The sequence below is a fragment of the Neopsephotus bourkii genome, unplaced genomic scaffold (assembly GCF_033783945.1).
Source record: "Neopsephotus bourkii isolate Nb327-2 ecotype Australia unplaced genomic scaffold, CSIRO-AGI_Nbou_v1 NB_284, whole genome shotgun sequence".
NCBI classification, from domain to species: Eukaryota; Metazoa; Chordata; class Aves; order Psittaciformes; family Psittacidae; genus Neopsephotus; species Neopsephotus bourkii.
Genome location: NW_026900793.1, coordinates 2,027,850 through 2,053,948, shown reverse-complemented (window position 1 = coordinate 2,053,948; position 26,099 = coordinate 2,027,850). Strand labels below are relative to the sequence as shown.

Below are 26,099 nucleotides of genomic sequence, written 5' to 3'. Positions count from 1 at the left end.
CTGGGAGCAGCTCAGGGATACGTATGAAGCTGGAGTCACTGAGAGCTGCAGTGTGCAGGCAGCCTGTGGGGACTGGGGGGGACGTAGGCTGTTCTCAAGGCATTGCCAGGATGAGCTGAGGTGGAAGTGCGAGGGATGCTGCTTCCATGTCCTTGTATCCCCCTGCCCTGCATTGCAGCATCTCTTTCACTGTACCCTGTACCACCCTGCCTGCATCCCCTGCTGCATCTCCCTGCCTGCATCCCACTGCCCTGAGCAGTCTCTGGGACCTGCAGCCCTGTCACGCTCTGCCCACTCCTGCCCTGCTCTCCACAGGACGGTTGCAGGCTTCAGGCATTCTGGAGACCTGGAGGGATCCCCTTCCACTGCCCAGCCGGGCTGGGGGGCACTGGCAGCAGGAACGCTTCCCTCCTGTGGGTCAGATCGACAGATGCTGCTTCCCAGAGCTCGAGGTAGAGGAGTGGGGCAGCAGAGGGTTAAGCAGCGTCTGGCAGGCGGGAAGGGGACGGGAGGAGGGGGGCAGATGGAGGAGTTTGTTTAATAGCTGTAGACAAGCTATGCAGCTGTGCAGGTCGGACGGGCCCTGCAGCGCCTGACTCCTGCTGCCCCCCCCTTCCCGTGCCCTGCCTGGGCATGGCCCCCCCGGCTGCTCCGAGGCAGGCACAGGGCTGGCACAGGGCTGGGGAGTGACACAGAGCTATAAAAAGCAGGAACGCTTCCCCCAGAGGAGGACACCGAAGGCAATTGCTGGCAGGCTGGGGGGGGCTGGCACGGAGCACTCCCAGCACCCGAGCCCCAGGGTGCCAGCCTCAAGGGATGCTTTGGCATCTGAGCAGCATCCAAAGGGCTGAGCTGGTCCCAGGGTGCCTCGCAGGCTCCCCTGGGGTAGGTGGCAGCAGGCAGTTGCCCAAGCCAGCAGGCACGGAGGAGCCACCAAACCTGGTGCACCAAACCTTCCCCCCATCCCTCCTGGACCCATCCTCCTCCCTGGGGACACCCACCCGGCACCCCTGGCAGCCACTGCTTGAGCAGGTGAGACGGGGACCCCCGGCCTGGGGAGGAGGCGAGAGACGACAGCCAGGCAGGGGACAGATGGCCAGAGCGTGACGATGGCACAGGCAGTGCCGAGGCATCCGGGAAGTGGGAAGGGGGACAGGGATAAGGATAAGAAAGGGTGTGGGAATGCGGATAGGAACAGAGATGGGGATGGGGACAGGAACAGGGATGGGAACTGGGTCTGGAAGAGGGATGAAAACAGGGACAGGGTTCTGGGTAGGTGGTAAGTGCCCACCACCCCAGCCCTGCAGAGGCAAAAACCAGCTCAGAGGAGGTGGGACAGGCCAGCAGCGTCCCTCAGTGGTGTGAATGTGGCCCCTGTCCCTGGGGCTTGTGGTGAGGGGAAGGGTTCAAGGGTCAGTGCATGACCAGGGAATGCAGTGACCCACCCCTCAGAGTGGCTTGGAAGTGTAGAGAGGCTGGGGGCCAATTAACCTTACTGGTTAATTAGGACAGGAAGCCACAGGCTTAAACTGTAGTAGGGGAGAAGGAAGTTACAGGAAAGGCTGATTTATAAGGATGGGGACTTGGGAGAGTGAGGCCATTAATGGCTCGGTTCTGGGTTAATGATACACTGATGGAGCCAGGACCCTTTCCATGCCAGTGAGCCAGGGTTCTCAGAGACAGGGAGGGGATGCTGGGTACCTACAGTCATTCTGGGGGTCGGATCACAGGAAGGTGGCCCGAGGCAGGGCTGGGCACCCCCTCTCCTGCTTGGTGTCACCCCACTGCAGGTGAGGGAGCACCTGCAGCTCCTCCAGCACCAGGCAGGTAGCTTGGAGGTGGCTGAGAGCAGCCTACGGCTGCGGCTGCCCCAGTTTAATTCACTGCTGAATGTGTGTCACCATCCCCAGAACTGCAACCAGGGAGCGGGTGGCTGCACCGGAGCCCAGCTGTGCGCTGGGGTCGCTGGTGACCTGCTACCACTGCAGCCTTGAGGCAATGGCGCAGGGGAGAGGGTGCCCCAAAGCATCGCCCAATGAGCCAGCAGCAAGGAGAGAAAGTGAGACTGGAAATTCAGGACAGCCTTTGTGTTTGGAGCAGACTGCAAGAGACTGGGGCTCTGAGGGGAAAATAAAAGCTCTCCTTAGAAATTCTTTTATCCCAGGAAGCTCCCGCATATCGTATTTCGGGCCATTTATTTGTACTGCTGACTGCGGCCATTGCGGCCATCCTCTGCTGCACAGAGTGGCCACCGATGAGAAGCCAGACGAGCATCACAGTGAAGGATGGAGCCTGCTGATTTCCAAGGAGCCATCCCTGGGAAAGGGGGTGGCAGCAGGGCTGGGTGCGGACGCCCTCTCTGCCTCCTCCTTGAGCCCCAGTGGAGACTGTCCTGTACACTGTCCCCAATCCCTGCAGTGTAACAGAGGGTAGAGGGGCACTAGGAGAGAGCAGGGGACTGTGCTCAGGGGAGGAATTGCTCCACCAGCATCAATGCCTGCTTGATGGTGTCTACCGGTCTCCGTGCTGTGGCCCTTATGTCAGGATGGCCTTGGTCCCCTGTACCCTGCTCTTGCCCAGGGAGCCTGGCTCAGAGGCACGGGCACCACCCCGGAGGGAAAGCCCAGGCCCATACAGGCACATGACTGGTCTAAGATCAATGCACCTTTCCCTCTAGGAGCCCTGTTTGTGCTTTCTTAGAGTCCTTAATGCCTCATTACCCTGCGTGGGAGCAGGGTAGCGGAAGAAGAGATGGAAAACCTGTGGATGGGACCTCTGAGGCCAAGGGGGAAGGTCTTGGGGGTCACCATGCTTGCACCGGGGTTATACCCACAGGAGGGGGAGAGGCAGCGCCTGCCTTTACAGGCAGCACCACGGAGGCCCCCGGCTTCGGGAGCAGAGCAGGGCACAGAAGGTGTGTGCCTGGAATCTGGAGGGCTCCGAGGTGCCCAGCTCGGGGCAGAGAGCCACGGGCATCAGCTGTTCGGCACCTGCCAGCACTGCTTTGGAGGGCAGGATGCTGCGGCGTGGAGGGGAAATGGTGCCGGGCAGGGCTCGCCCAGAGGCCGGCAGGTCCCGGGACAGCGGGATGCAGGGGACTGGATCACCCATCTTCCCGGGGATTGGGGCTGGGGGTCACGGGGGCATCACCGGGGAAGAGGGAGGGGGGCAGAGGGAGCGAGGTGGGGCTGGGGGAAGAGCCCCGCACCCTGCCCAAGGAGTTGCCGTGTGTGGGAGGCGGTTTCTCGCCGGAGCCGCAGCTCTCACAAAGCCGTCGGCTCGCCCGGGCTCGGCTCCCCGCTGCCTCTCGCAGCCCAGGGCCGCCCCCCGCCGCCCGCCTTGGCAGACAAAGGAGGGACGTCACTTATCTATTCGCTTCCTTCCCCGGGCCGCCGGGAGGACGGTGGGCGCCGGAGGCCAACCGAGCCGCCCGCGGCTTCTCACGGCGGGGCGCCGCCGGCACGGAGCAACAAAAGGCCGGAGCTGTAGGTGAGCGGTGGGGGAGGCGGTGGGGCTCGAACCCGCGGCCCTGAGCGATGGGCGGGGCTGGCGGGGCGGGGCTATGCAAATCACATCCCCCCTTCTCCCCCCCCAGCAGTGAGCGCACGGGCTGCGGCTCCCAGTCGGGGCCGGGCAGCTGCCCCGCCCCGCCGCCGCTCACGGGCCGGGGCTGGCAGTCGCGATGGCGGGGGGCCGTGGGTGCCGGGCGCGGCGTTGAGCCTCGCCGCCTTCCACAGCCCAGCCGCTGGCACCCGCAGAGGTAAGGGCGGGGAAGGGCGGCGGAGAGGATCCCCCGTGCGGGGTGGGGGAGCCTCGGGAAAACTTTCTGCCGTTCGGAACTCGCGTGTGTCCCCCCGCGTCGTCACTGAGCGGTGAAGCGGGCAGGTTGGCGGCTGCGGTCCGGCGGTGGGAGCGCTGACCTGAGCTGATGGCGACACCAGGTGCTTCACGGTGCACCCCCCTCCAGCGTCGCGGGCGGCAGTAGCTGGGTGGTGGAAGCCCCTGCGGTGACCCCTACTCTCGGGAGCTGTTGGCTGGGCAGGCGCGCCCCGCTCCGGTAGCTGGGGGGTTGCGCCTGGGCGACACGGTGCACGCAGGGGCCGGAGGCTGGCGGGGCACCGCTGGGGCAGGGCGGGCTGCGGCAGGGCTCGAAGGCGGGTGGGCGCCCGAGGAAGCAGTGTTGGGGAGGGGACACACGCCTGAGCCCCCCAGCACCGCGGGGCATGCAGCTGAGGGCCGCCCGCTGGGCCCCCAATCACCGCCGGGGCATGGGGCGGGCAGAGCGCGGGGGACCGGGAGCTCTCCCGGGGCCGGGACAGGCGTGACCGGGGGCCGGCGGCGTAAAGTTGTGCAAAGTTATTTCCCGGGTGCGAGGGCCCGAGCTGCGCGGGCAGCGTCCTCATTTCATTGCATTTCTGATTATTTCCCCCCCTTCCCGCCGGTGGCATCGCGCGTTCGGGCGCCGTGGCCGAGAGGAGGGGCAGGCTTCCCTCCCGCTGCCCATCCTGCCTGTGAGCCTGTGGTCCTTTTCTCTCCCACAATGTTTCCTGCACCCTAGGCTGGCTCCTGAGGCCGCTAGGACCAGGCGTAAGGGCCCCCCGACCTCCGAGTCCCCCGAATTCCCCCGTCAGCCGGGGGTCTCGGGCCCCAAAAGGCGTCCCCGTTCCAGCCAAGGAAACCTTTCCCTAATTGCTTGGGCTCGGCAGCGCTCGGTTGACCGGCCTGGGGAGGGGGGGGTAAAGCCGAGCGGGATTTCGATCATCCTTCGGCAGCACCAGCAATGGCCAAACTTTAATTGCTAAGGAAAACACCCCAGCCCCAGCCAGCACGGATGCTGGGGGAGAGGAACGTGGCCGCTCTCCCCCCTGGAGTTCCCAGCTTCCCTGGAGCGCAGATGACCCTGGAAATAGAGATTTCCTGGCCGAGGTGCACTCCAATGGGCCATTTCTCTTTCTTGCTCCCTTGGAATTTGCCTTTCCCGGCCGGGCCTGTGTGCCCTCTCTCGCCGCCGGCCCTTTCCCCCCTCCTCGCCCTGCGCTCGCTGCGCTCCCCTCCTCTCCCTCTTTTCCTTTGTTTGCCATCTCTCTCCCTGTCTCTGACGCGTACGCCGCTCCATCCAAATGCAATAGTGGGATTTGCCAGAATTATTTCCTAAAGCTGCCGGGGAGAAGGGGGGAGGTTTGGATGAAGGGGGGGGGGGGGTATTTAACTGCAACCAACTGGAGTTTTGGCTGGCTGGAGGAACTGGGGGCTCGGGCTGTCCCGGCCCGGCGCTGCTGGGAAGGGCAGAGCCCGGGAATGGGTGGGAGAAGGGGGGGCAGCCTGGAAGGGGGCCGAATGCCAGTACAATGGAGAGGAGCTGCGTGTGCTCGGGGGGGAATAGAGCAAATCGAAATATTTCCTGACTCGGAAGGCGAGAGTAAGAAATAAGATACTGAGGCTCCGCGAACGGCGATGCCGCTGCGCTCTGGGGCTTGCCCTGCTGCTCGAGGAAGCGCGTCACTGGAGGGGCCCGCATGCCGGTGACAGTGCTGCTGCCCCCGTCCCGCTCAGGGCTGGGGCCGTTGTGGTGTGTGCTGGGCACCCCGGGAGGGACCAGCCAGACCAGCCGGATGGGCTGCGGGCAGAGCTCCGGGGTGCGGGGCTGCCCCCTTTGCAGCTCAGCATTCCTCCCCCTTCTGCCCCGAAGGGTTCCTGGCCATCCACCTGGCACCTTCGTGTATTCCTGTGCCCCGTGGGGCAGTGCTGTGGCAGCTGGCAGAGCCGTGGAGGGCACGTCCCCATGAGGGTGGCACGGTGGGGACCCCCTAGTGCAAAGTCTGGGGCTCCTTGGATGCTCAACCCACCCTGGTACCACGGCACGGTGCATCCCGCCCTGATGTGCAGCTCCCTGGGGATGCGAGGAGCTTCCCACTGCAGGCTTCCTCCCAAATCCTGCCCTGAGTCCCCTGGAGCTCCCACCCCAAGGGTGCTGCCTTGGGAGGGGGAATAGGGCCTGAAGAGACGGTCCCTGGGTGAGCGAGCTGGGGGCTCTGTGCTGTGCCGTGCCGGGGTGCGTGTGTGGCTTGCTGGAGGCAGCTTGGTGGGCTCCGCGCCGTGCCGGAGCCCCAGGGAGTCCAGCTGCCTGGCACACAAGCAGGGCTCTCTTTTTTTTTTCCTTTTTCTTCCTCTTTTATTTATGAAGGGGATTTTTTTTTTTTTCGTACGTTCTTGGAATAATGAAGTCCAGATTTCCTTCATGTTGGAAAGATTTGATCCCGGCTCTGCTTGCTGTGGCTTTGCTGGGGGCTGGGAGGGAGGAGACGTGGGCAGAAGAGGGCTGGGAAGGGGACCCCTCTGGGTGCTGGGGTGAGGGGATCCAGTGTGGCGGTGGCTGGGGGGGTGAGGACAATGCTCCTCACCTGGGCAAGGCTGGACGGCTCGTCTGAAGGAGTGTGCTGCAGCCTCCAGCACCGCCCTTGCCTCTCCTGCACGCTTGGCTTGGCACCCACGGAGGTGAGGCTGAGCACCCCCTATTCCTGCCCCCCCCACCATGAGAGCAGAGCTCGGCTGAGATGCTCTGGGCTGGCTCCATCCGCCCCTGGAGGGTGCTGCATGCTGGGGATTGGGATGGGGAGATGTGGGGTTCGTTCCCCACCCCACCGGGGGGTGTGAGTGCAGCACACTGACATCCCTTCTCCCTGTGCACTCTTTGGCAGGCTCGGCCACTCCCGGACTCCCCTCGACCCTGGCACCCAAGCGTGTGTCCACCATGCCCGTGGTTGGTGTCCTCTGGGCCACCCTGCTGACTCTGGGCTGGCGGGCTGCCCACGCCAAGGATCACGGCTTTGGCTTCGCCACCCCCAGGGTTCAGCTGTCCTTCAAAGGTAAGAGCCTGGCAGCATAAGTTGGGTGGCAGAGAGGGACCCTAAGGATGTGGAGAAGACCAGGGCACCCCGGTCCAGGCTGCTCCTTCTTGTCTTGGTGGGGCATCAGCACGCTGCACCCCCATAAATCTCTGTGTGCTGAGCTCCCAGTCTGCCCCCCACCCCAGTCTGTAGGGCTATCAGCCAATCCAGTTCCCCCAGTATGTTTCCCCTTGCAAATGGGTGGCTCCTTCTGTCTGTCAAAGCTGGGTGCAGAGGTACACCCCGAGTTCAAACACCAGTTTGACGTCACCGACCCCCCCCCAGCTGGTGTTAATGCCTGGGAGCTGGCAGGGAGCCGGCAAGAGGCAGGAGGGAAGGATGCTGGGGCGGGGGGGGAAAGGGGCTTAACTCTTTCATAACAGGGCTGCCCGACCCACCCAGCCCACGCTGGGAGCTCAGGGAGACCCCCCCAGTTCAGCTTTAGGGTGCACGTTGGCAGAGGGGCTGGTTCTGAGTGCCTTTATGGAGGATGCAGAGAGGGGTGGGATGGGGAACGATGAGGCAGGTTGCAAACCTCAAGAACAAAAACTGGCTCTGCCAGCGTGGTGTGTCCAGTGCCAGGGCCGTACTTCCATGCATCCCAGCCCAGGGACATGTGTCAGGAGGGTGACGGGCATGTGGAGCCTCCTGTCTGCCTCCCCTTGGGGTCCTGGGGGCTGTGAGCTGCCAAGGAGAGCCGGTGCTGCCTCCATTGCACAGTGCCTTTGCCCCTCGTCAGGTACCAAATCCATGAGCCCAGGATGCAGTGACAGAGCTGGTGGGGAGCACGGCAGCTCCGGTCCGGCAGAGCCCGGAAGGAGATGCCATAGGGGGTGATGGCAACAGCACAGACAGGGTGAGACACCGGTGTAAAGGCTGGTTTCAGCAGGAAAAATGGCTGGTATGAAGAGGCTGGGGACAAGTCTGGGCTGGAACGGTGTGAGCGGTTCCTCCCTGCGCAGCAGGCGCTGCTTTGCCTCTTCTAAAGGTGGTTTTGGTGGGGTTTTGGGGGCTGCTGGGGCACTTTGGCCACTGCTGTTTCCTACCCAGGGATGCATCCCTTGTCCCAGCTCCAAGTGTATTCCTCATGGCTACAGGGAGGGGAGGCTCTGGGGAAGCCCTGGCTGGACCCAGCACCCGCTACCCCGGCGAGGTGTGTGTTAATGCCTGTCGCCGTCCCACAGCCGCCGGCATGCCCGGGAGTGGGATTAACTCTGGATAAGCATGGTCGGGCCTGTTGTGCTGTGGGTGAGGGCTGCTTTGGGGCTGGTGGTTTGTCCCTGGCTGGATGGAGCAGAGGTCACTGGCTCTGCCTAGGGGACCAAGTGCCTGTGTTGGGAGCTCCGGTCCTTTCCAGCTGGGGTGGTCTGGCAGGGCCCCCCTTGCCCTCTCTGCCCCGAGAGGGATTTGCAGTGGGAGAAGGACTGGTTTGCATTGGCATATGGAGAAAAAAGCACACTGGGATTGGGAAGGGATGTGCTCACCCCTTCCTTGCCCATGCTCTTGTAGTGTGGTGGCAGAGAATGAGCCCAGGGTCTTCCTTGAGGGCCAGCTATGAGCTGCATGCTGAGCTGGTGGTGAGCAGCTTCCCCCTGTTGATAATTGCCCAGAGCTTCCTTGAAACCGTGGGCTTTGCTTTCCAGTTGGTCCCTTCTCTTGCACGGGTAGCCTGGTACAGTACCTAAATCCCTGTCCCCAGCCCCCTGGGCAGCTGAAGGCAGTGGGGCTGGATGTGATGGGAGCTAGGCTGTGGGACACTGGTGTGGTGAGTTGAGCTGGGCCCTGCTAGCAGGGACATGGCCATTGTACAGGGGACCTGGTGGCTATTGGTGTGGGCTGGAGGGATGCTGTGGGGTTGGGGTGCAGAGCCCCCCCATCAGCATCCTTCATGCTGAAGGCTGGAGCATCGCCGTGCAATGGTGTGCCTGTGGCGTCACGCTGGTGCCTGGTGGGGTGCTGGGAAGGAGCTGTATGTCTCCGTGTCTGCCCCCCCCCGCCTGGAGCCCTGCCAGCCCCGGGAGCGTCTCTGGGTTTGTTTGCCTTCGCTTGTTATCGCGCGCCGAAGGTTTGTCGCAGCTCCCCGGGGCCTGCGTCATCCTCCCCAGAGCCCCAGCAGCTCCCAGTGCTGGGAAAGAAGGAATAGAGACAATAAGGAAGCCATAGGAAAGGAGCTCCCGAGCCCTGCTGCAGGGTCACCCCTGGTCCTTGCCCCCATCCTGTAACCCCTATGGTCCCTGTCCATCTGCCCTCTTTCTCAAGTCCATGTGGTGGCGGGAGGAAGGTGACCGGCACGGAAAGAACAGTGCTGGGAGTGGCTCCGACACGGCTCCCTATCGCCAGCAGCTCTTCCCAGATCCCAGCCCAGTGCTGGCCAGAAATAGGGTGGATATTTTTAATCATCTCCTTGCTAACAATTCCTCTCCTTCTCCCATACACATCCTGCAGCCCCCTCTCCTCTGAGCCTTCCTCTGGGCCAGGGGCTCGGGCACCAGAGAACTCGATGCTTTCCCCACAAGGATGCAGGAGGTGATGATGATGGTGATTCATCCCTCCGTGTCCTGCTGCCCGTCCGGCGTGGGAAAAGCATGCGGGAAGGAAGGGTGGGCTCTCACCCCGCATCATCGCGGGAAGCCCTCAAGGTCAGGGCTCTCCATAGGGCTTCAAAGGGGGAGCAGCTATGCCAGCACCAGCAGCGTTCCAGCCATGGGGCGGCCCTGGCTGGGAGGGGCTGGGTGAGAGGCAGGGCAGTTCCTGCAGGGGGAAAATGCCACTTTAGAAAGGATCAATCAAGCGGTGGAGTCTCCTGTGGGCTCTGCTGCCAGCCCCCTGCCTGACCTCGCTCCTGGATGCCTCATGCCTCAGTTTCCCCTCCCGCACTGCTGGCATCTCGGCCAGGGGCCATCAGCACACTTGATCCGGGCTGGGGGGATGGCAGATGGCTGGAGGGGAGCCCGGCGAGGGGCCATGTCCCCGGGGCCGTCCTGGCGCCCTCCTAAGCTGCTGCAGCTGTGGGCACCGCTTTGTGACAGCGGGCTGGGATAAACATGGGGGAAACGGGGGGGCATGGCCAGGGCCAAGGGCACGGGGACAGCCAGGTCTGGGGATGTGCCGGAGAGGCTGGGTGCCATCAGTCCCCATCCTGGCATGGGTTGGCGGTGCACCAAACCCCTGTGCTGCTCCTCAGACCCCTCAAAGCTGGGGGGCATGCTGCAGTCCTATCCTGCGCCTTGGGGAATGGGGACATGGGCCTGAGCTCTGTGACCCCTAAGAGGATTGTTTCAGCTGGGTTGATGGGGGGCTGCAGCAGACCCCCACCGTGCTGGGACCGGCTGCTGCTTGGGATAAGCCCCCAGGCTCTGGCTGCAAACCTCCTTATGCTCCTTAACCCCACACCCAAAACCCCCCATGTGATTACAGCCCCCCCCCAAGCCAATATCTAATAAGCTCATTAGTCCTCAAGTTAACACCGCTCCTTCTGGAGCAGCGCAGCCAGCGTGGCCTTTCCTGCGGTCCTGGTACGTGTCATCCCTCAGACCCAGCTCCAGTCCTGTCAGCCCCTGCCCACAGCACCCCTGGCTCCTGCTCTTTCCGCTACCTTTCTGGCATGGAGCAGATGGCCTGGATAAACAGCCGTGTTCCTGGCCGGCACCTTGGCTGGTGCTCGGGGGCTGCAGGCAGAAACAATGTCAAAACCCATTTGAAACGAAAACCCCAAAGGCAGCGGGGTGGGGGGACGACCCCTCAGCTCAGCTCTTTGGTTTTGGGGAGATTCAGGTGGTTTTCCCAAAGCCATGTTCCTTCCCAGGGGGGATTTCCTGCTGCTGGAGCATCCCATGGCCCAGCTCCCACTGGGGACCAGGGTCAGTGCTGCCCGGTGGTGCCCCGGTCCCCCCTGCTGACGATGCTGCTGGGGCATGTTCCCCACCAGCGCCTGGGGCAGGCTCCAGGCTCCACGGGATGAATCAGCGGTTTCGGGTGAAAAAAATGTAGGTTTTCTTTTTTGTGTGTCTTTTTTTGTTTGGTTGGTTGGTGTTTTGTGTTGGCCAGTGCCCAAGTGGCGGGGCAGCCATGGTGCACCCGGCCGGCCCCGCTTTCATCCCGAGGGGTTTGATCCGGGCAGCCGTAGCACCTGCCCTGAGTGCCGGATGGAGCGATGCTCCAGGAGGGCTGGAGATAGGTCTGGGGTGGGATGCAGCGAGTGGAGCCAGAGCCATTTCGTCTCCCAAGCCCCAGCAAGGCAGCTTCGGTTTCCTCCCACCTGTGAATCAGTTAAATGGGAAAAGAGCTTGGCTGGGGGCCACGGAAACTCTCTTATTACATGTAATTAGCTTAATTACATCATAAATAACCCACCAAGGGGTAGCGGAGTGACGCTCAAACAAATAAGCAATTCTGCTTTCATCGTGCGACCCACCCAGCTCTTTGATCAACCACAATAACAACAAATGCTTTAGACACGCGAGGGGATGCATCCAGCCCCCCATTCCTCTCCCAGCATTGCTCCCCATCACTCCCCTCCACCAGGTAGCCAAGGAACTGCATCCCAAATTTCAAGCAGGGAAAACAATAGGGGAGAGCATCCCCCAAATTTGGGGTATGCTTATAAATGTATGGGATAAAATGCTTTGTGATGGAGCTGGGATTTATCCCTGCTTGGCCAGGCTCCCTTGGGACTAGCGCTGAGCTTATCCATCGGCATTTGGAGTGAATTCATTCGTTCCTGTGCAAAGAAAGGGCTCCCGAAAGGCGCTGCCTCTGCCAGCCGGGGGGGAGAGCGGTTATTGAATATAAACACGCCATGTAATTTACATGCTAATTATGTTGAATGCGCTACAAGCCCATAATTAGAAACTAATTAGGTGAGAGCGTCTGTAATTGGTTTTGGGGGTGCAACGATGGTGTACGGTTGTGCACCTGGAGAGGTGACTGGCTCCGGTCCTTATGGCATTAAATCTCAGTGCTGGCGCCCTGGTGGTGTTGCGGGGAAGATGAGGGGGTTTGGGGAGCTGGGGTGAGGAGTGAACAGCCCCCTGGGTTCTCGGTTTGTCCAAGGCCCCCAGTATCTCCCTTTGGCTTTAGAGATCACGCCAATGGGCAGCGGGTAGGGACCGGATTAAGGGCGGAGGTGGGGGCAGCTGCCGGAGCTGTAGTTTCGCCCTGAATTTGTCCTTACGGGGTGAATGTGGCTTTGCAGAGGATGTAATCGGGTGGCGCTGCTTGCCACCGCAAGCTGAGCATCGCCGGTTCCTGGCCGCCGGCATCGCTCCAGGGCGCAGCGTAATTAAATCTCAATGACTGAGGCCACCGAACGATGCCGGGAGGGAAGGGGGGCTCGGTGGGGGCTCTGCGGGACGCTGCTGCGAAGGGACGCTCCCCAGGGAGGCCACCCTGGCTGCGATGCGGGGCAGCTCCTGGCTCCGGTGCTGGGCAATTAAAACGGGATTAGGCTCCCGGCCAGCCGGGAGAGCTCTGCTGGTGCCGGGCTGGCAGTGCGGATGCAGGAGGGAGTAAGCTCATCAGGAGCATCGGCTAACGAGGTGGCTTCAACGGCCCCGGTGGGGCCCCTGCCCTGCTCTCTCCCCAGGGTCCTGCGGCGGTTGCTGGGGGCAGGTTTTGGGGGCACGGTGGCAGTGAGGGATTAGGAGGGCAGGGCGAGGGGGTGTCAGTTTGGGAGGTCAGAGGTTGGGGCAGTGGCTTGCCCGCCCCTCCGTCCCCTTTGGAGAAGGTGTCACGGGGCAGTGGGTCTGTCACCGCCCTGCTTTAGGGGTGCCCCCTCTGATCACTGGGCCGTGGGGGGCTGAATGGCTCCCTTTTGTGCTGCTGCTCTTGTGTCCTGCTGAGTCCTGGGGCCTGCCATCCTAATGGATGTCGGATATTTGGGACCATCACTGGTACGGGACGCTCTGACACCAGTGTCCTGCTCTGCCTGGCTCAGCCCAGGGTCCTGGCTAGGAAGGTGAGGATGAGAGCTCAGACTTGGTGTCTCCGGGCCAGGCAGCAGTGGCAGATGTGGGGTTTTCCCATTGTGGGGGTTCCTGCCCAGTTTAACCGCCAGGGCTGTGTCTGCCTCGAGCACGATGGCTGAGTGTGTGGTTCCAGCACCGGATCCCTGGGCTGGGGATCAGCCTCTGCCGCAGCTGCAGCCAGGCCCGTCCTGCCCGTTCCTGGTTCTGTGTGTGCATGCATGTGCCTCAAGCAGCATCCCTGGGCTGGGGAAAGCTCCAACAGATCCATCCTGTGTCCCCAGGGCAGTGCTTGAGGCGCACGCATGCACACACATGCACACACTCACTGCATAGAACACCTGTGCACACACGTGCAGTGTGGGGCACATACATACACATGCAGTGCACACTGCAAGTTCATGCACACACATGCATGCATGTTGCGCTATACACACGTGGTGAATGGAGCACACACATGCAAGCACATTACACACTATATACATGCACGGTGCATGGGGCACACACATGCACGCAGGTTATGTGCTGTACACACATATGTGCTGCATGGGGCACAAGCATGCACACACACATGCACGCACCCTCTGTGTGGGACGTGTGTGCACACATGCAGCGTGGGGTGTACATACACAAGCAGTGCACGCTACGTGCGCACACATGTATAGCATGTTACGCTATACACACATGCTGCATGGGGCACAAGCATGCACACACACATGCACACACCCTCTGTGTGGGAGGTGTGTGCACACATGCAGCATGGGGCGTACATACACACGCAGTGCACACTGTACGTGCACACACATGTATAGCATGTTACGCTATACACACATGGTGCATGAGGCACACGCATGCACACACACATGCACACAGCCTCTGTGTGGGACGTGTGTGCACACATGCAGCATGGGGCGTACATACACACGCAGTGCACATACATGTATAGCATGTTACGCTATGGACACATGGTGCACGGGGCACACGCATGCATGCACATTACTGGCTGTACACACGCACATGCTGCGTGGGGCCCATGCATGCACGCACACCACTCACTGTACACACACACACTGCAGCTGCAGGCCATGGGACAGGCAGGAACCAGACCCATTGTGCCACAGCACAGGCAGGGAATGCTGGGACAGGCAGGGAGCATCTGGAGCCCAGATGGGACAGGCAGGAGAAGGAGCGTGCTGTGGGCGGGCAGCACCCCCAGTCCCCTATCCTTTGCCACCCCACCTCTGCCATGGTGGGGGCACCCTCCTGCCTGCAGCCTCCACATGCCCACCCTGCTCTCCCCATCCAGCCAGCCCTGGCAGGCAGGCAGGCCCCAAGCTGGGGGGGGGATTGATTTCACCTCCTGTGATGCCGTTTCCCACAGCCTGCCCCAGTGGCTTCCACCCTGTGTGCCCAGCATGCACTGGCCTCACCATCGTGGCTGAGTAGTGCTGAGCAGCTCCATGGGGCTGGGGAGCACCGCTGTAGCCATGGCACAGAGAGGGTTCTCCCTCCCAGTGACACCGGTGGGCATGCATCTGGCTGTGCCTGGGCACCCCTGTGCCCCCTTTGGTGTGGGTTCCCCATAGCCCACTCCTGGCAGCTGGTGTCTGCATGGATGGGGCCTCAGTGAAGGGACAAACCACAGGGTGGGGATGATCATGGGGCCAGCGTACCATGGAGTGGAATCTGATGGCTGGGGGTGGCATCCAAAGGGGGTGACACCTTCAAAGGGGTCATCTGCGGCAGATGGCACTCCATGCATGTGACATCCAATGAATGGGGATGGCATCTGATGGCTGTTGATGTCACCCAAAGAGGGTCACATCTCCAAAGGAGGTAGCATCTGGAGCAGGTAGTGTCCCGTGGACCTGGCATCTGATGGCTGTTGATGTCACCCAAAGAGGGTCACATCTCCAAAGGACGTAGCATCTGGGGCAGGTAGTGTCCCATGGACCTGGCATCTGATGGCTGTTGGTGGCATCTAAAAATGGCATCTCCAAAGAGAGTGGCATCTCCAAAGGGAGTGGCACGCAGTGCCATGGAGGTGGCATCTGGTGGCTGAGTGGCTTCCAAAGGGGTTGCATTCAGGGCAGATCGTGTCCCAAGGGTTGAGTCCTCTCTTGCTGTTGCCGTGGCCCCTGCTGCGTGGTCCTTGGCACGGGCCCACATCATCTGCAGCACTTCTGCCTCCCATCTGGCTGCCTCATTGCACTTGTGAATATTCATGACCCTCATTATCCTCTTTCACTCCTTGCTCCCACACTCGGGCTAAAAATAGCTTCCAAGGGGGGATGGGGTGTGCGGGGTGGGGGGAGGCTCGGCCCCTCCCCAGGAGATGGCTCCTTGGGGTCGCAGCTCCCCATCCGAGCAGCCTGTCTGGGACAGGAGGTCACAGGGCAGGAGAGAGACGATGCTGGAGCTCTTGGGAGCTGTGGGCTCCTGGATGGGGTGCCAGGAAGCACCCCCCTTTCCAGACCCATCTTGGTGGGGAGCTCCGCTCCCTGCTGTGGGGAGCTGGGTCTCCTGAGCCCAGATCCCGTTGTCCCCTCCTCTGGCCACTCTTGGTTGTCCACCCGGCCATGACCATCTCCATTGTCCCATGTTCTGCACAGAGGTGGCAGCATCATGGCACTCATGGAAGGGGAGATGAGCACCATGGCCGGGAAGGGGGCATCTCCTCTCGCAAGACGTCCTCTGGCCAGGACCAAGCTTGACCTTGGGCACGGATGCACCAGAGAAGGTTGGGGTCCCTGGGGTGCTGACTCCTTTGCCCCCACAGAGCTGAAGGCGACGGGCACAGCGCACTTCTTCAACTTCCTCCTCAACTCCAGCGACTACCGCATCCTGCTGAAGGACGAGGACCACGACCGCATGTATGTGGGCAGCAAGGACTACATCCTCTCCCTGGACCTGCACGACATCAACCGCGAGCCCCTCATTGTAAGCAGGGCTGGGGAAGGTGGAAGGGGGACAACCAGGGGCTGTTTCAGGTGCCAGGGCCTTGCATTCGATGGGCATCGGTGGTGGTGGCGGGGAAGAGGTGGAGCAAGGCAGGAGCTCTGATCTTCCCTGGGCTGGTGTCCCTGCAGATCCACTGGCCCGCATCCCAGCAGAGGATTGAGGAGTGCATCCTGTCAGGCAAGAACAGCAACGTGAGTGGCCATCACCAGCACCCTTTCTGTAGCAGTGGGAGGCCTGGTGCCAGCACTGCAGGGGGATTCATGCCTTACCCTGGAAAAGCCATCTCCTGAGTGCCCTTCCTTGCTGCTTCCTCCTCCCAGTCAGGGTTGAGTCCTGTTTGCGAGATCATGGCCCATGCCAACCCCAACCCGTGCTGTCTCACGCCACATGCCGTCCTATGACCCCTGCCATCCTATGACCACAATAACCCATGGCCCCACCCCAACCCATGGCCCCTCACTGGGGTTGGTTGTCACCTCTTCCTTTGCTTCCCAGGGAGAGTGTGGCAACTTCATCCGCCTGATCCAGCCCTGGAACCGGACCCATCTCTATGTGTGCGGCACCGGCGCCTACAACCCCATCTGTGCCTTCGTCAACCGTGGGCGCAAAGCCCAGGTGAGGGGAGGGAGGGAGGGATGAGGGGTCTGAGCTGGTGCCTGGCCCAGCTGGGGGCAGGAGGGTGGCGTGGCTGGTGTTGGGAGGGCTGGGGGGCAGAGGGCTGGGGGCAATGGCAGGCTGGAGGGTGACCGTGGCTAATGGTGCTGTGCTGCCGAGCGGGCCCAAGCCATCTCTGCAGAGCAAGGACTTCTCTCCATGCTGGACCCCGATGCTGGCTTCCATGTAATGTGCCCTCCCACCTTGCTGGCTGCAGCCACTGCTGGATCTCCATCAGGACAGGGGCATGTGGCCCCTTGGCTTCCCACCGGGCTGCTGAGCTCCTCATCATATATGTGGAGGATGCTCAGCGCCACACCAGTGCTGGCATTGCACAGGGAGAACTGTGGCAGTGGCAGTGCCAGAGCATGAGACCATGGCGGGGATGTCCCTGGATGGATGTCACCAGGCCCCGAGGACCACAGCGTGCAGCAGAAGGTGACGCTGAAGCCACAAGCAGCCAAGCTGGATGCACTGGACAGAGGAGTGCTCTCAGGACAGACCTGGAGGGAGCTGGTCTCTGCAAGTAGCAGCATGGGTGCCCTGAGCCCTGCAAGGTGTCCGTCCCCTCTGTGCTGGGGGCAGGTCCCAGGCTGTGTCCTCTCCTGTGGTTGGAGTGAGCCGGGTGCCACCAGCCTGAGCCAAGGGAGGATCACGGCGCTGGACATGGAGGACATGGAGGCATCCGCCCTGATGTCCCCAAGGCATAGGCACAAAGTGATGTGGCTGCTGCTCGGGCCACTGCTGACTGGGACTGGATTGGGACCAGATAAGGACTGAACTGGGAGTAGACTGGGCAGTGGCAGCTTTAGAGGAGGACCAGGGTGCTGGTGCCGTTGTGGACATCATGGCCTGTGCCCTCCATCAGATGCAGCAGCGATGTGGCAGGGACAGGCGGTTCCAGTGACCCCACGGTGCTGGCAGCTTCCCACGTGCCACGGCTCATCCCTCAAGTGTTGCTCCCCTGCACAGGGTGCTGCCATCAGTCAGGTGCCATCTTTGTGTCCTTGGTGTGAGCCCAGCCTGGATGGCTGCAGGCGGCTGCCTCCTGCTCTGCCCTGCGCCAGGGCACTCCAGTTCTGGGGGAGAGAGCAGGATCCATCCGGGAGATGCTCTGCGGGAGGCCAGCCCAGCCCGCAGCATCCATGAAACCACCAGCACAGGCACCCATCACCCAGTTTTAGGGTCCCCTTCACCCGTCCCTGCCCTGGGGCTTCCCCCCCCCAACCCCTAACTCTCTGCCCTGCTCCTTCTCCCCAGGGGTTCCCGCCGAGCCAGCCGGGAGGCCGGGAAAGCAGATCCAGCGCCAGCCCCCTCAGCCCGAGACCAGCGCAGAGCAAGGTGGGAACCGGGCTGGGAGCCCGCTGCAGCCGTGCCCACCTCTCCCCGGGCAGTGCTGGAGCCGCGGGCTCCTTCCCACCGGCATGCTTCCGACCCCATGGCCGGGGCCCCATGCCACGGGCATCCCTGCCATCTCCTTCCCTCTTGGCACAGCATCTTCCGGCCACCGGCCTGGCTCTGCTCTCCTTCCTTCACTAACTCCTTCCTCCCAGGACACGTACGAGTCCCCATGGAGGACACTGTCAGGGATTGTGGCTCTCATCCCCACTGCTGGCTTTGCCTGGCTCTGGGCTTGCTGTGTCCTTCAGAAGTGGGACCGTGTGTTGGCAGAGCCAAAGGGCTCGGGATGTGTTAAGGGGATGATGCCGAGGTGATGTGCAGGAGGTGTCTTGGTAGGGTCTACATAAACATCACTGAGCAACTGTTTTGCCATGACCTGGAGGGGCTTTTGTCATCCCTGGCTTCTGGAGGCACCCAGCCCACCCTGACAGTGTCACCCCCCGAGCCATCCTTCTGGACTAACATGGGTCAGTGCATGGGCTGGGAAGCACGTGGGACCTGGACCCCCTACCCATCCCTCTGTCCCCTGGTCCCTCCACTCCAGGGGGAGTCGTACTGGGGCAGAGGCCATGAGCATCTCTGGCTGTGGGCAGCTCCTGCTGCTGAGCTCCCCAGTGCCCGCTGGGGAAGCACTTTCCCATTTCAACTCCTTCAGCTCCCCTGGTTCCTCCCTGCCTGCTGGACCTGGCCCCAGCATCTGCAGGTGCATTTCCTGGGCCAGGGCTCCCTGGGGCTGCTGGCCTCTGCTTCCTGGCACCTCTGATGGGTTTCAAGGCACATGAGCCAAACAGCAGTGCTGGCACTGACGGCTCGCAGGCTGCTGAGCGGGGGGTGAGATGGTGCAGCCAGGGCCAGGGCTGTACTGAAGAGCCAGGCTGTCCCTGTGAGGGTTGCCTAGCTCAGGAGCAGGGCCAGTGCCGGACAGAGATGCTGGTGGTGGTGATGGAGGTGCAGGTGATGCAGTGCAGCGACAGGGACAGCACAAACACGGCTGTGTCCATCTCTGTGGCTGGGGTTGATCTGGGAGGCGCTGGGGTGAGCAAGCCCTCTGGTGGATGTTCACGGTGAGCAGCCCAGCTCCCCACTCCCTTCTGCCCTTCCTGGAGCTGAGGGCTCGACCAGGACTCTGCTCACCCCTCAATGGATGGTGCTGAAACCACATCCGTTACCCCTGTGTCAAAGCCAGAGTACAGGACCAGCTCACTTTGGTTGCCTGAGGTCCCCCCAGTGCCCATGGGGGGTGATGTGCTGCTGCTTCATCCCAGATCTGGGGGTTCATATGCTGGGGGTGAGGGGTAACTGCCCCCCAGTCAGCACCAGCAGAAGACTGGCACTAGGAGAGGACTTTGCGTGCATCTTCGGAGGCAATGTGGGTGCTTCTCCTGCCTGGGGACACGAGACAGTGCCGGGGATGGCTGCAGGGATGGCTGCAGGGATGGCTGCAGGGATGGCTGCAGGGATGGCTGCAGGGAAGGCAGAGGCAACAGTGGGGAGATGGTCTCTAAGGACATGGGGCAAGTTCCCTGGAGTGGGCGCAGGATCTGCCCATGACGCCACCCCACTGGCACCCACTGGGAAACAGATCCTGACAGGAGAAGCGCATCAGGTCCAGCAGCTGAGCTGTGCCAAGCTGTGCCGCTGGCCAAACCCTGCCTACCAAAGCAGCTGGAGCTGAGGGACCCGGAGCCAGCCATGCAGTGCTGTGTAGCGTGACCAGCCAGAGCGAGAAGATGGCTGGAGGGAGATGTTTGCCCAGAAGTGGACCTGGGGAATGGATGTCCTGTTCAAGCCTGGTAGCTCAGCCAAGTCTCCAAGTGGTGGAGGGCATGGAGAAGCATCCAGCAACGTTGGAGGTGTAGCTCATGGGAGCTTCAGCTTCTCAGAGACCTGCAGACTCTTGGTGTGCTCCATCTGCACCATCCTTGCTGCTGAGCTCCGTCCTGGAGGAGGCTGCCTCGCCTGATGGGCCTTGGGAAGTGCCATAGGGATGGAGGGGTCACAGTCTCACCAGCTCCTCTGTTTCCTTCCTTCTCCAGGATTATATCTTCTACCTGGAGCCAGACAAGCTGGAGTCAGGCAAGGGGAAGTGTTCCTATGACCCCAAAGTCGACACCGTCTCTGCATTAATAAGTAAGTCCCTGGGGCTGGCGCTGCCTGTGTTAGGCAGAGGGAACATGTAGGTGATATGGCACAGCTGCTCCACTGTCTTCCTGCACTGCCCAAATATCCCTCAGCAGCAGGGCTCCTGCCCCTGCCACCCTGTCTGCTACAGCTGTCCATGGCCAGGCACCTGGGATGCCCAGTCCTTGGGCACTTGGCCCAATGGAGCTGGGTCCTGGTTACAGACCAGTGCCCACCTCCCCAGCTCTCTGGGACAGCCACTGGCAGTGGCTCTTGGTTGCCTGGTGATTACCTGGGGCTTGATGGGGCAGTGGGAGAAGATGGGTGGATGAGACTGGGTGGGGGTCTCTGGCTCTGCTCTCTGCAGATGAAGAGCTCTATGCTGGTGTCTACATTGACTTCATGGGCACGGACGCAGCCATCTTCCGCACCATGGGCAAGCAGACAGCCATGAGGACAGACCAGTACAATTCACGCTGGCTCAATGGTGAGTTGGTGTGTCATGGGAACCCAATGGCTTCGGCCCTAGAGATGAGACCCATTGTGTCATGCTGCGTCCTTCTAACAGGACAGAGACAGTAGCCAGCATGGGCAGGTGAATGGGTGGTGGTGTGGGGCAGATGGGTGTGTGAATGGGTGGACAGATGATGGATGGACGGATGGATGGATGGAAGGGTGGAAATAGGGGCAGAAGAGCAGAGAGGTAGCTGTGTGGGACAGTGATGGATGTGTCAGGAGCTTTGCTGGGCAGCAGGAGCTGGTGAGAGATGGGGCTGGCTCTGCCAGAGTCCATGAAGGGGTTTGTGCAGGGCTGAGATGTCAACCGTGTCGCCTGCAGTCGGTGACCCCGAGCATCCCTCCTGCCCTCCTCGGAACACCCCTGCCCATGGGGCGGCAGCTGAATAAACAGAGCAGAGCAGATGGGCTGATGCTGCGGGGCCGGGGAGCCGGCGGGGTGGTAACCCTAAGAGGGGGAGCTGTCAGCACGGGCTGGGCACTGGCTGATGGATGGCAGGGAGAAGCTTCCTGAGAAACTCCCAGGCTGGGTGGTTCCTCCCCATGGGGGGAAGACCAGTTCCCACCACCCTGCTCCTAGAGCTGCAGGAGCTTTCTACCCCATGTACCTCAGGGATGCTCTGAGCCCCTTCTGCAGCATCAGTGTCCTCCAGAGAGACTTGGTTCCTCATCCCACCAGATGGATCAGCCTAGATCCATCTCTCACCCTGTGACCGCAGCAGTGCTCTTCTATAAGAGGGGTGATGCCGGAGGAGAGGGGGCTCAGCATGGGGTGGGGGGTGCTGCTGGGCTGGCAGTGCCATGCTGTGCCATGTCGTTCCAGACCCAGCCTTTGTCCGAGCTCAGCTCATCCCTGACAGCAGCGAGAGGAATGATGACAAGCTCTACTTCTTCTTCCGAGAGAAGTCGGCCGATGCCCCGCTCAGCCCTGGGGTCTATTCCCGCATTGGCCGCATATGCCTGGTACTGGGAGTGGTGTGGGCTGGGAGTGGGCAGCGGAGGCAGAGCTGAGCCCCGGGGTCCCTCTGTTCCAGAACGATGATGGGGGCCACTGCTGCCTCGTGAACAAGTGGAGCACCTTCCTGAAGGCGCGGCTTGTCTGCTCCGTGCCAGGACCCGACGGGATCGAAACACATTTCGATGAGCTCCGTGAGTGAGCGAGGGTGGGGATGGGGGCCTTCTGCACCCCTGTGGGCTCTGGGGGCACCCTTGATGACCCGTACCTCTTAGCTCTCCTCCCTGCCCTGGTGTCTCTTGGTGCAAGGGGGTTCCTGCCCACCTTCCCCATGGTGACACCACCATCTTTCTGTCCCAAGAGGACGTCTTCATCCAGCAGACCCAGGACACCAAGAACCCTGTTATCTATGCTGTGTTTTCTGCTTCGGGGTGAGTGAGTGCTGACCCTCCTGGCACAGAGCAGCGGATGAGGGGTCCCAGCTAGGGGGATGTCCCGGTGATGCCGCGGTGGTGGCAGCACCAAGCTGGGGGGTGACAGCAGGCCCTTCCTCCCAGGTCAGTCTTCAAGGGCTCTGCCGTGTGTGTCTACTCCATGGCTGACATCCGCATGGTCTTCAACGGGCCGTTTGCACACAAGGAAGGACCCAACTACCAGTGGATGCCCTACACAGGCAAAATGCCCTACCCCCGGCCAGGCACCGTGAGTACCCCGAGGCAGTCACGGGGAGGTGACTCTCAAACCCACACCGGGTCACCAAGTGCTGGTGATGGTTGTGCCGCAGTGCCCTGGGGGGACCTTCACCCCGTCCATGAAGTCAACCAAGGACTACCCCGACGAAGTGATCAACTTCATGCGCGCGCACCCGCTGATGTACCACGCCGTGTACCCCACACACCGGCAGCCGCTGGTGGTGCGCACCAACGTCAACTACCGCTTCACCACCGTGGCCGTGGACCAGGTGGACGCGGCAGACGGGCGCTATGAGGTGCTTTTCCTGGGCACAGGTACCCACGCCGCGCACCGCGGGGAACGCAGCATGCTCCGCCGCGGCCCCGGAGGGCACGGCCACCACCGCGACTGGCCACAGCACGTTGCCCTCCGCCACGCTGGAGCAGGGTCAGGGGCTCCAACCCACACCCTGAGATCCAGCCTGGTTCTTCCCCTGCCCCAGTGCCCAGTTCCCACCCCCAGAGCCGGCAGTCCAGCATGTGATTTCCTATCCTAGGGATGCCACCATCCAGCCTGGGCCTCCCTCCACCCCAGAGCCCATCCTATGTGCTTCCTCTTGTCCATACTAAGCCGACCGTCATCTAGCCTTGTGTCTCCTCTGCCTGATTGCCAATCCTAGAGGCACCATCCTCCAGCCCTGTCCTTCCCCAGCTCCAGTGCCCATACTGGGGACACCATCATCCAGCACAGTGCTTCCCCTGCTCTAAGATACACCCCGGAGTTCTTGTGATCTATCCTATTCCTGCCCTGCTGTCTATCCCCAGCTACTGTCCCCACCTTGTCCTGGATGGTGACAGTCCCTGGCCGCAGGCAGTGACCTGAGCTACACACCAGGCACAGCTGCCCGCTATGGCAGGAGAGACATGGGGGTTATCTTGGGGGGATCACTGTTCCCCCCAGCCCCAGCAGGGAACCCTCCCACGTGGGGAGGATGCAGGTGTCCAAGGGTGGCACTGAGCTCCTGGGCATCACGGTGTGTTGCAGACAGGGGCACCGTGCAGAAGGTCATCGTGCTCCCTCGGGATGACATGGAGACAGAGGAGCTCATGCTGGAGGAAATTGAGGTGTTCAAGGTGAGGGCTGGCCAAGTGTCCTCAACCCTTCCAACCACCCCTTTGGGACATCAGCCAGTCCCTCGGGGCTGCTTACCCCTGCCTGCCCCAGCTGCGTGCAGGGGGTTCGGGGTACTCACCCTCAGGCTGCAACATGGGTCAGGCAGTGCCCCCTCCATCTCCATTTCTGCTCCCATCTAGACGCCAGCACCCATCAAGACAATGACCATCTCCTCCAAGAGGGTAAGCAGAGCGTGTGGCAGGGGTCTGGGCAGCTCCCATCACAGGTCTGGCTGTAGCACTGCCCAGCGTCACTGCAGCAGCCGGGTGGCTCTGGTGTCTCAGCCAGTGCCAGTACCGGCAGGCTTCAGCTTATTGTGGGGTGTCCTTGTGGGGTGGGGATGAGACAGCACCTCACCTGTCCTCTCTGTCCCCCAACAGCAACAACTGTATGTGTCCTCGGCCGTAGGTGTGACTCACCTGGCCCTGCACCGCTGCGATGTGTATGGGGAAGCCTGTGCGGACTGCTGCCTGGCCCGGGACCCCTACTGCGCCTGGGACGGCAGCGCCTGCACCCGGTACTCCGCCTCCTCCAAGAGGTACAGGGGGGCCGGGGGTAGCAGTAGGGAACCCCCTGGCCCAGGCTCTCCTGCTCACCCCCTGCCTCCCCCCAGGCGCAGCCGGAGGCAGGACGTGCGGCACGGCAACCCCATCCGCCAGTGCCGAGGCTACAACTCCAATGGTGAGGGAGGGCTGCGGGCAGCCTGCAGCCTGGGCATAGAAGGGTGCATGCTGAGGGCATGGAAAGGGCAAGGTGGCAGTGACTGGAGGGGACATGGGTGGCCTGAGGGGGACAGCTGTCCATGGGAGGGTTGATGATTGTGAGGGTAAAGGGAGAAGGGATGGATGGATGGATGGATGGATGGATACACTGGGGAGGAGGATGACTGTGTGGATGGATGGATGGATGGATAGATTTGGGATGGATGGAGCATGGATGGATAGATGGATATTTTGGGGAGGAGAATGAGCAGATTTGAGTGGGTGGATGGATCATGGGTGGATCATGGATGGATCATGGATGGACGGATGGGCAGTTGGATGCACCCCCTTGTGGAAGCATGGCTGCACTCAAGGAGGAGCACATTTGCTGGGTGGCTGGGGACCAGAGAGAGCTGTAGCTGGCAGCGGGCAGGAGCTCCTGCAGAGTCCTCGGTCGGGAGGAGGGTGGCAGGGCAGGGGTGCAGAGGCGCGTAACGCAGTGCCCGTGGCACACCCCGCAGCTAACAAGAACGCGGTGGAGGCTGTGCAGTACGGGGTGGAGGGCAGCACCGCCTTCCTGGAGTGCCAGCCCCGCTCTCCCCAGGCCAGCGTCAAGTGGCTGCTGCAGAAGGACAACAGCGACCGGCGGAAAGAGGTAGGGGCAGGTCTGGGTGTCAGGGGGTGCCGGGGGGCGCGGGGCTCCATCCCCCTGAGCCGCCCCCTGTGCCCCCCACAGCTGCGGGTGGAGGGCCGGGTGCTGCGGACGGAGCAGGGCTTGCTGCTGCGCGGCCTCCAGCTCGCCGACAGCGGCCTCTACTCCTGCACCGCCACCGAGAACAACTTCAAGCACACGGTGAGCAAGGTGCAGCTCCGGGTGCTCAGCGCCCGCGCCGTCCACGCCGCGCTGGTGCAGGCAGAGACCCCCCCTGGCCTGCCGGGGGCCCCCACTCCCCGCTACCAGGACCTGCTGCAGCTCCTCACCCAGCCCGAAATGGGACTCCTGGACCAGTACTGCCAGGGCTACTGGCGGCACACGGCCGCCAGCCCACCACAGCCACTGGCTGGCCTCAAAGCCAAGGAGCAGCAGGACCAGAAGAAGCCTCGAAACCGCCGGAATCACCAGCCAGAGACCTACGGGCATACATGAAACCATCATCAGGGACTTTGCTAGCACAAGTGGTCTATTTTTCCCCCCTTTTAATATTAAAAATATCTATAAATAAATATATATATATATACACATCCATGCACACACACACACACACAGACACACGTGCTCCACACTCCCATGGGGGTGGTATGTATTGGAGGTTGTGTATAGTCACTGAGGTGATGTGACCTCCCTCTGAGCCCCAAGGAGGAGCAGGGACCCCCAGATGACAGCAGCCACCATCACTGTGTCCCTTCCTGCCCCGGGATCCTGGTGTGCTGAGACCACCCAGCCCTGTGGCCATCCTGCAGCGGGGGACGGCCCATGCGGGGTTGGAGGTGCTGGGGGAGCAGGGGATGCTCGGTGGAAGGAGCAGCAAACCCCATTGGGGAGGCAGGGCAGAGGGAGCACTGGACAGGGTCTGCCCGTGCAGGCTGGGCATGACCCTTGAAGCTTCCTGCCTCAGTTTCCCTACCTGGTTACTGAGGAGCTTTCCATGGGAAGGCTGCTGCCCACCAGGCAAGCCCAGGAGAAGGGGTCTGTGGGGCAGGGTGGCCTCGTCCCCCTCCTTGCAGGCTTAGTGGGGGGGAGCCAGGCCACTTTAGACAGAACCCAGGGGTCCAGGGCACAGTGGGGGCTCAGCCGGGGTCTGTGTGTGGGGAAGGGAAGGAGAAGGAGCTGTGCCAGGGGAGGGCCTCGAGCAGACATGGCCACTTTGGCACCGCCACCCCCAGACGCTTGGGGCACCCATCCATCCATCAGCGCCCCTCGGGGCACCCAGGCGGGTGGGGGGGTTGTAAATAGCTGTGCATGGGAAGCACAGGGGTGAGCAGATGCACCCCAAATAACCGCTGGTTTTGGGACAGGCGTGGGGCCTCGAGTGCTCTGTAGGGATACTGCTGCTGCTGCCCCCATCCCGTTATCCCTTAGCGCTGCTCCTGAGCC

General features: G+C 62.0%; 1 protein-coding gene across 3 annotated transcripts; it reads left to right on the top strand.

Annotated features, from left to right (window-relative positions):
• The first annotated feature begins 3,190 nt into the window (after nucleotides 1–3,190).
• Nucleotides 3,191–25,228, top strand: SEMA3F (semaphorin 3F). 3 transcript variants are annotated; one of them, XM_061347057.1, is made up of 19 exons: nucleotides 3,191–3,489; nucleotides 6,699–6,866; nucleotides 15,630–15,790; nucleotides 15,940–16,002; nucleotides 16,307–16,426; nucleotides 17,726–17,806; nucleotides 19,903–19,996; nucleotides 20,355–20,474; nucleotides 21,327–21,466; nucleotides 21,538–21,652; nucleotides 21,820–21,889; nucleotides 22,016–22,160; nucleotides 22,243–22,465; nucleotides 23,175–23,263; nucleotides 23,444–23,485; nucleotides 23,684–23,841; nucleotides 23,917–23,984; nucleotides 24,526–24,659; nucleotides 24,741–25,228. In XM_061347057.1, the coding sequence occupies exons 2-19, from the start codon at nucleotides 6,752–6,754 to the stop codon at nucleotides 25,149–25,151; spliced, it is 2,349 nt and encodes a 782-aa protein (XP_061203041.1). In that variant the 5' UTR covers nucleotides 3,191–3,489; nucleotides 6,699–6,751; the 3' UTR covers nucleotides 25,152–25,228. The 3 variants fall into 3 exon arrangements, with proteins under 3 accessions (XP_061203041.1, XP_061203040.1, XP_061203042.1); XM_061347056.1 differs by lacking the exon at nucleotides 3,191–3,489 and adding an exon at nucleotides 3,650–3,760; XM_061347058.1 differs by lacking the exons at nucleotides 3,191–3,489; nucleotides 17,726–17,806 and adding an exon at nucleotides 3,650–3,760.
• Nucleotides 25,229–26,099: the final 871 nt, after the last annotated feature.